Below are 9,638 nucleotides of genomic sequence, written 5' to 3' on the forward strand. Positions count from 1 at the left end.
TGAGGATTGCTAAGATTTCATTTAAACGATCATTTTGAAAGGGTAAGAGACAGCAAATGGATGCAGCACTATCAAGGGGCTGGAGCAAGGACCTAGAGAGAAGAAACCCGGGTTCTATTTCTCTCACTGGCTTTGTGCTTGGCCAATGAACTTTAGTATCTCAGTTTAGGCATAATATTTACCCATCTTTGTAAAACACTAAGATCTGAACCTGAAATACACCATAGAAACCTCAAAGTATATTTGGTGGGGAGGGGTGTTTGGGTACTGGGGGACAGTAATTGATAAATACTATTCCTGCCTGAAAAGTAAATACATGATTTGTTGTTATGGTGGCTGACTGACTTGAAGTCTAAACTCACTTTTAAAAACTGACTAAAGTAGTTTCATATTCTACAACTGCCCTAGAGTTCCTCTGTCAATTTGTATGGTTTTACAGACAGGTTTTCCTATTTTAAAACATGGTTTAGCCCTCTACTGCGGTGTGAAAGGCCCAAAGAAATAATGAGAGAAATTAACTGATTAGGTAGGAGAAAGAGTGAAACTGACTTTCACAAGCTGTCAAATCCAAATGCACACTGGGGGTGGGGAGAAGACTTTAAAAATGAAATTTTTATCTCCAATTATTCCTTAGGTGTCAGTGAGGCTCCAGGAAGATCTACGAGTCCAGTTTGTAGAACTGGAGCCACAGATATGATAGCATATAATGCTATCTATGCTGTAGTTCAAGTGTGAAAGCCAGCAAAAATTCTTTCACCATTTCCAATAAACAAACTGGACACAGACTCATAGGACTGGAAAGGACCTCACAGGTCATCTAGTTCAGTCCCCTGCACTCCTGGCAGGATTAAGTATTATCTAGACCATCCCTGACAGGTGTTTGACTAACCCACTCTTAAAAATCTCCAATAATGAGTTGTACTGGTGATTATCCTTTTTGGTTATTTATTGAAAACGATTAATTCATTTCTCGTTTTGTAGAATGCCAACAATGCATAATGATTGCATAACTCTTAACTCCTAATGTTCTGTCTTTCTGTAAATCCAGTGACTTCTAACAAACAACAAAATCACAAGAATTAATGTATACCCTTTTCAAATAGGACTTCCATTTAGAAACTAAAAGAAAAAACGCACACCCTGTTGTTCCTTTAAAGCCAAAGCAATCCTAAATAACAAAGTAAACTGAATAAAGTGCATAAAAATAAGTTATGGAATTAAAGGGGTATATTCTAACCACAATGCTACTTGCTGGGAGTTATTTGTGGGGAGAACAGACTCCTCGGAGTGTTTAGCTGCAGAGAGGAATCCATGAAGCTTACATGTAATGGTATACATAAAAATAAAAAGTATTTCAAAGCAAGAAAGAGTTGATTTTACATGCAAGATCAAATGGAGCTCAAATAAATCAAAATGGCAACATCAAAGGCTGGCAAAAATAAAAATAAATATATATTCTGACTGATTCTCCTTTGTTATCCCAGAGAAATGAAACACCGACATTGCCAAATCAGCTCAACCTTTTCAGGCTTCACAAGTGTTTTTGCGAATACATTTTTATATATCATTCTTTTAAAAGGTCTAGCAAACCCCCGGCACATCAAGTAATCTGTGATCATCAGTCACTACATAAGTCTTTTCACATATGGATATGTTTATTTTAATCACACCATTTGTCACACTTGAACTAAATGTTTGCTTTATGGGGCAGCTGCTGAGTTGGCATCTGTGCCCATTCAAGCCACCAAAGCAGCGGAAATTATTGTTATTAATTGTATCACCATATTCCTAAGACCTTACAATCTAAGTAGCACAGCATTTGCACGATGTTGGATAGCCACGTAGCAGAGTCCAGGCACATTACTGATGACTTCACAGCAGCTATCCACAGAGCACCAATCAGAGAGGAGTAAGCACGGTCAGTAGACTTGTACATAGTTTCAGTTCTCCACTGGAAGGAAGCAGAGTATTGTGCACGCTACTGCTGCCCTACACCACAGCAGACAGCCATGCCCCTAAAGCATAAGATGGAGCTGCCATTTCATTCCATGTGCTTCTAGGCTTTGCTCCAATTCCAAAGTTTGGACCCAAGGCTTTGAGGTGATCTTTCAGAGGTAAAATACTATGTGCCATGCTATTTAATTCACATGCAAGGACAATATGTATTAATGACTGCAGAGGGAAAAGGTTGTCATACATTTCTCTTTGGTCACTGGATCTTAGGTTGATCATGATCCAATCCCGCAAATTGAGTATGTTTTGAGAAGCAGCAGCTTGAATTTGAATTTTGCTTTTGTGACCCAGTTTTTTGGTCATGTAGAACTACTGTCTTGCATTATTGAGGTATGCAAAAATAGAGAGAAAAAACAATTTGACCCCTTGGGTAGGTTAAAGGTCATTTGTATGATCAGCCAGAGACACCATATTCAAGTGGTTATACATGCACTACAGTCCATGAATGCTTAGAACACAGCAACACATGCTATGATTTTCAGAAGGGCTAACGGGAGGGAGGCTCCCTACATTCATTAAAAGCCAATGGGAGTTCAGTGCCTTAGGCATGGAAGCCCCCTTGACAAATCACAGCTGTAATAGCTTTGTAAGTAAGTAAGTTTAGTTTCATTTCCTCACCCTATGTTAAAGGCAACACAAAAACATCAAAGCAGTAAAATGTTTTATTTGCACAGTATAAAAGGGGGAGGAGGGAAAAAAAGAAAAGAGGAAAATCTACTTGAACTACGGGATTTATGAAGCTAACTATAACTCAAGTTATTTCTTTAACTGGATTAAATTCCTAATTAAAATAAGAAATGCACTACTACATTGTCACATTTAAAAGAGGATTATTTTAACCTTTCTGCTCTATGCCTTTGGCTGCCATAGTTAGGCTCACTCTTTACCTCCAATAGTCTTTCCTCTGAAGTCATGTAGATGTATACTACAGAATATTATTTTGCTTTGCAACGTGTCTGTGGCTCAAATCCTTAACAAGAAATAATGCTAACAATGCCTCTTTTCTGACCTTGAATTGTCATGCAACTAAAATCAACTCTGGACCGTGTCCATCTTTTCTACGTTTGTGGCAGTGGTGCAAGTACGGCGGTAAGATATTTATAGCCAGTACTGTGTATTGGAAAGACACAGGAGGAGCAGAAGGTGGGGCCGCCAGGTGACCCCATGCCAGCAGCTCCTCTGGTGTGCCTATACTGCCCCCAGCCCTTCCTGTACAGCTGCATCTCCTGTCCGAGGTCTGTACAGCAGCCTCGCCAGAGGACAGGGTTGGGGCAGGGCTGGGGGCGGTACAGCCACACCGGATGAGCTGCCGGAGTGGGGCTGCCCAGCAGCCCCACATTCTGCTCCTTTTGCTGCTTCAGTTCCAGAGAGTCCTGCAGTTCGGAAGTCTCCAGTGCAGCGGGAGGAGGACAGAGCCTACTTTCCCCCACCCCTCAGGTAATGGATCATGGGGAGGGGACGGGGAGAGCATGGGGACCCCGGGCTGGAGCTGGGGTCATATGGGGGGGGGGGGGGGAAGGTCACATACCCCCCCCTTTAAGTCCCTGCCATGAGTGCAGCATACCGGTAAGAAATGAGTTCACTGGTTTGTAGTGAACGTTTGTATATATTGTAGATAGTGGAGCAAATAATTAAGCAATCAATCTGCAAACACCTAGAAGAAAACAAAGTGATAAATAACAGTCAGCATGGATTTGTCAAGAATACTGTCAAACCAGTCTGATAGCTTTCTTTGACAGGGTAACAAGCCTTGTGGATTGGGGGGCGGGGGAGCAGTAGATGTGGTATATCTTGACTTTAGTAAGGCTTTTGATACTGACTCGCATGACCGCCTCATAAACAAAACTAGGGAAATGCAAACTAGATGGAGCTAGTATAAGGTGGGTGCATAACTGGTTGGAAAATCGTTCCCAGAGAGTAGTTATCAGGGGTTCACAGTCATGCTGGAAGAGCAAAACAAGTGGGGTCCTGCAGGAATCAGTTCTGGGTCTGGTTCTGTTCAATATTTTCCATCAATGATTTAGATAATGGCATGGAGAGTACACTTCTGAAGTTTGCAGATGATACCAACCTGGGAGGGGTTGCAAGGGCTTTGGAGGATAGGATTAAAATTCAAAATGATCTGGACAAACTGGAGAAATGGTCTGAAGTAAATCAGATGAAATTCAATAAGGACAAAGTACTCCACTTAGGAAGGAACAATCAATTAGTTACACACATACAAAATGGGAAATGACTGCCTAAGAAGGAGTACTGCGGAAGGGAATCTGGCGGGGTCATAATGGATCACAAGCTAAATATGCGTCAACAGTGTAATGCTGTTGCAAAAAAAAAAAAAAAAGCAACCATCATTCAGGGACTATATTAGCAGGAGTGTTGTAAGCAAGACACGAGAAGTAATTCTTCCACTCTACTCAGGCCTCAACTGGAGTATTGTGTCCAGTTCTGGGCACCACATTTCAGAAAAGATATGGACAAACTGGAGATAGTCCAGAGAAGGTCTAGAAAACATGACCTATGAGGGAAGATTGAAAAAAATTGGGTTTGTTCAGTCTGGAGAAGAGAAGACTGAGAGGGGACATGATAACAGCTTTCAAGTACATAAAAGGAGGAGGGAGAAGAATTGTTCTTCTTAACCCCTGACGATAGGACAAGAAGCAATGGGCTTAAATTGCAGCAAGGGCAGTTTAGGTTAGACATTAGGAAAATCTTCCTGTCAGAGTGGTTAAGCACTGGAATAAATTGCCTAGGGGGGGTTGTGGAATCTCCATCATTGGGGATTTTAAGATCAGGTTGGACAAACCCCTATCAGGGATGGTCTAGATAATACTTAGTCCTACCTTGAGTGCAGGGGACTGGACTAGATGACCTCTCGAGGTCCCTTCCATTCTAGGATTTCAAAGCACATCCCATTCTGATTAGTTAACTGTTATGCATCATTCTAAAATGCAAAAGTTATTAAATATGTCTATTTGAGCTTGCCAGCCTTAGAGATCAAGAGTACAGGAACTGGGACAATATATTATTTTTTCTAACTTTGCAGAGGGTAATGTGTGAGTACTGGATGGTTTTTTTGTTTGTTTGTTTTTGTGTTAAGGAACAGCTGTGGAAGATTAATAGAACAGAAGAGAAAGACAGACTGCACACTGCACTTCTGTCTGCACTTGCTGTTCAACAATGTGACATGGAGGTTTTTGAGAAAGATATTGTGGAATAATATTGAAAAGTTTAACATAACCAAAAATGGCTTGTATGGGGTTTCAGATTACAGCATGAAACCACTGCAGTGAATCCGTGCAATTTAGTATTGAGCCATAACATTTGGGAAGAAGGAACATATGGTCAATAAAAATACAAAACATGACCATGTTTTTTTTATAGGCCCTTATTCACATATACAATCAGGGATTCCCTGGTGAACTACACAGGATGAAACCCTGACCCCATTTAAGTCAATGGCCAAATTCCCATTGACTTGAATAGGGCCAGGAGATCCCCCATGAGTTTTCAAAACAAAAAGGAACCACATTATTTCTTGAAAGGAGAGCAATAACACTCACCCCTAACATCCCTAAGGTTATAAGATTTTTAAAGAGGTGGCAGAACCCTTAATAAAAATAAAAAACCCAACCTAGAAGTAGACATCCTCTGTTCCTGGGGACACAGGACACCAGCAGCTTTAGAAAGGACATCTTTATTTAATGAGTAGCACAGCCCACTCTTGATTCAGATAGCAGAAAGCAATCTTGGTCCCTCCCTTTTCTGCAGTTGACTGTGCATGGAGTGACAGCTGTGCCAGCACAGAACCCTATTAGCAACTTCACAGGGCCACAGCAAGTTGCACATGCTCTGTCAATTATAAGATTTGGACTTTGGAGCCATGCAGTTTGATAGTTTTCACAGCACTACCTCAATCATAGTAAGATTTTGCTTTCTTAAGTGCACACACGCACAAATTTCTGTTTCTCCTCAGGAATGATGTTTTTCTTGAGGACACTGCAGCTGCTCTCTTCTGATGAGTCCCAAGGGACGTGCAAGTTACTGTTTCAGCCAATTCAGACCAAAATGTATGAGCCCATGCTTGGCTTTCGTGAGAGTTTGCATTTTGGAAAGCAATTTGCAGAACGTTCTCCTCTCTACTTCTTATCATTGTAAGATGTTCTGAAGAAACAAACAGCATTATTTGTGACTGGAGTCATGGAGATGCCCTGTGCTACACAGCTGTTTCTCTATTGTCAATGTCATGTTAATGTTTAAAGCATATGTTGCAAAAAACAAAATATTGTGGGCACTGCTCTGGATTTTCCCTTTGTTCTTATAAGAAAAGAACCACTGTTCAAGGGCAATGAAACCAGGATCAGCATATTAGACAAAGATTACAATTCAACCCCAAAAAGTTATTTTAGTCAAAGGAAAAACAACAAGCAAAAGAAGAGTTTGGATGCACACTCAGGAACTTATCCCTACTCTCTGTTTGCCAGAAACTGGGAATGGATTACTTGATGATTACCTATTCTGTTCATTCCCCCTAAAGCAGTGCTACTCAAAGTGGTGGTCCGCGGACTGGTGCCAGTCCGTGAGCCATCGGCTGCCAGTCTGCGCACACATTGGAAAAAAAAAATTGCCGGTCCCCTACATCAGATAGCTTGAGAAGCACTGCTCTAAAGCACCTGGCATTGGCCACTGTCAGAAGACAGGATACTGGGTTAATGGACCTTTGTTCTCACCCAGTATGGCTATTTTTAGGTGTACAAGAGTGTAATGTGCAGAAGGGAAATTTACTAGGATGCAACATGGCCAAGCCCAGCTCCAACAATGAGACATCATTTACCTCCATTTGAACACCACCTTCAATTGTTTAAAATTATTTCACTTTTAGAAATCTACTTCCCATAATAATATGTAGTTTTTGCACTACTATCATTTTGGACAACTGATAGAGTAACCAGTTTCACATCTCTGGTGTAAAAGACTAACTGCAACACTAGGTTTATGGGTTCTCTAGGAGGATGTCTACAGCCAAAGAAAATGATTTCACTATTATTTATTCATATCATAGCATGGAAACATTTCTACTGACTTTTGTTTTTAAAGAAAATCCAAAGTCTGGGCCCACTCACTTCAATAGTGTCCCTTTAAGAACACAGATATTTAAGGGCCCAATCCTGCAAAAGCAGTCTGTCAACGGAACCCTGTGCTCACAGAGTTCCTCTGACTTCATTCTGGCTCAGAGCAGTGGGATGCCCATGCGCATGCATTTGCAGGAGTGCAGACTATGTTATAAAGTAAATGGGGTTGGTTACTACTCCACAGATGTCTACATGGAGACTTGAATCTTACACAGATGAACAGAACAGTATGATTTAAAACACATCACAGTTTAGCATAGTTATATCCCTGAAAGTGTTTTTCCTAGTTGAATAGAAATGTTTTCCAATTCTTCCCTTATGGGGCTATTTGATTACTTATCAGGTACTAACCCACACTGCCTAGAGCACCAGTGCAGATTAGATATGTGGGTAACGTCGCAAGGCAACAACTGCTGAAAGTGAAAGAGAGGTAAGGCAGTGCTGGAGAAAACACTACTCCAGAAATGACAGACAAATTAGTATCATAGGTCTGCATAAAAGTATGCTTTCATCCAAGTGAGAAACATAATTATACACAGAGAGAGAGAGAAATACTGAGCTCACAACTAACAGTTTCTTCTGCCAATAGTTGCTCGTCACTTCCTTCCATTTACAAGGCTGCATAGACCAAAAAACCACCAGAACACTGAGTCAAAAAAGTGTAAGAGACTACCTGGCCTCAAAAGAAATAGTTGAAGGAACAATGGCAATGTACAAGTCACACATTTGTATCTATTATTAGTATTGGCAACTGTTCTCAAACTGTGAGTCGTGACCCCATTTTAATGGGGTTGCCAGGGCCCACATTAGACTTGCTGGGACCCAGGGCTGAAGCCCAAGTTCCACCCCCACGTGGGACTCAAGCTCCCGGTTCCGCTCCTCACCATACAATAACTGTTGTCAGAATGCGGCTGCAATGCAATAAAGTTTGAGAACCCCTGGATATGGTAATAACACCTAAGAGTACTAGGACTGAAAGAGATTGGAGAACAAATATTTCTAACCCCCGTGTCCCGTTTGTTTACTTTGAGCATTTGATGAATCTTTGGGTCCAGTCAATTTCATTGTGTCTTTCACACAGCAACACAGGAGAGAAAACATTTTCTATATCTTATATGTCTAAGCGCATACAACCACAATAATTGGCAGAGGAACTCCAGCTGTAGTAGTAGCTGAAATTATTTACAACTTTTTTTTTTAAGTTAAATACATTTAACAGTGAGTGTTGCTTTAAAAATTGCCTTTAAAAGCAGGAGAGGGAAGAGGCTTGCACTGCAAGTCTATAAAACTAACCAATATGGGGAAGATGGTGTTTTCAAGAACCAGCATGCTGTTTATTGATATGATCATAAGGGTATGCAGCACTGGCAGCTCATTTGGTTACATAATTTTTAGGATATGGCAACCGTTCTCAAAGGGTGGCTCGTGACCCCAGTTTAAAGGGTCCCATAACTGTACCCTGTAACCACTGCCTACCATTTGTTGTAAACTCGCTTTTTAAAAGAAGGACTTTGAACAGTGAAATTCGAGTCCTACATACGGACTTCTTTGTCTTTAGCTGAAGTTAACTGATTTGCACTAGAAACCTCCAAGAAAAGGGCGAATATAAACACTGGCGCTGGAAAGGAGGCTGGGAAATAGCTCTGAGGGAGGAGGAATTTCTAAGTAGGAAAAAAGAGTCCGTGATACTTCGCAGCGTGAACCCTGAGTCTAACACAGCCGCGAGTAGCTCTTCGGAGGGGAACCAGGATGTTTGATGTGCCATTGCCGCCTTCGGCTCCACTCAGACCCGCGGTCACTTGGGGAGGTCTTGACATGAACGCCCCGCAGATCAGCGAGGGTCTCCCCAGCGAGAGTCCGGGCAGGTCCCACTTACAGCGGCCGCCGCCCTGTGCAAACACCGGGGAGGCGCCGCAGAAATGAACTAGGGCATGGCCCGCTCCACCACAGGGGCATAAATAACCGCTGACTCCTGCATTAGACCGACCACAGGTACCCTCGCGGGCCATCCCCAGCCAGCTGGCCCCAAAATGGAGGCCGCGGGGGCGGCGGGGGATCGCCGGCACGGCAAGGAAGTCCCGGCAGCCCGCGCAGCGCAGAGCGGACACAGTAGCCGCCCGGGAGCGCAGCCTGCGGCCAGCCAAGCTGAGCCAGGCGCGCGGGGGGCTGCAGCCGGGGGAAGAGCCCGGGAGGGAGCAGCGGGAGCGCCGGGGCAGAGCTTAGGCTGAACCGCTTGGGAAGGGGCCGTGGAAGCGGGGGTTCGAGCCCCCTCCTGTTACCTTGCGGAGGTAGCTGGCCACCACCAGCTCGAAGGGGTATCTGTAAACCTGGTGCACGTCCACCGTGACCCCCATGCCCCAGGCCGGGCCGGCCAGCGCAGCTGCCTCCCCTACGAACTTCCCCAACTTGCAGGCGAGGGGTGGGGCTGCAACAGCCCTGGCCCGGGCGCGGGTTTAACAGCGAGTTGGAGCACGGTATGCCTGGGCCCGGCTCCGC

The 9,638-nt window shown here is 43.3% G+C and overlaps 1 protein-coding gene across 2 annotated transcripts in view; it reads right to left on the minus strand.

Moving 5' to 3' along the window:
- PRELID2 (PRELI domain containing 2) overlaps positions 1–9,638 on the minus strand; it is a 39,586-nt gene extending 29,948 nt beyond the window's left edge. For both annotated transcript variants that reach the window (XM_074962094.1, XM_074962095.1), the window contains exon 1: positions 9,422–9,638. In XM_074962094.1, coding sequence (XP_074818195.1) covers positions 9,422–9,496 — 75 coding nt within the window. In that variant the 5' untranslated portion in view covers positions 9,497–9,638. The remainder of the gene's footprint in view (positions 1–9,421) is intronic.

Source organism: Natator depressus, chromosome 8 (assembly GCF_965152275.1).
Source record: "Natator depressus isolate rNatDep1 chromosome 8, rNatDep2.hap1, whole genome shotgun sequence".
Lineage (NCBI taxonomy): Eukaryota > Metazoa > Chordata > Testudines > Cheloniidae > Natator > Natator depressus.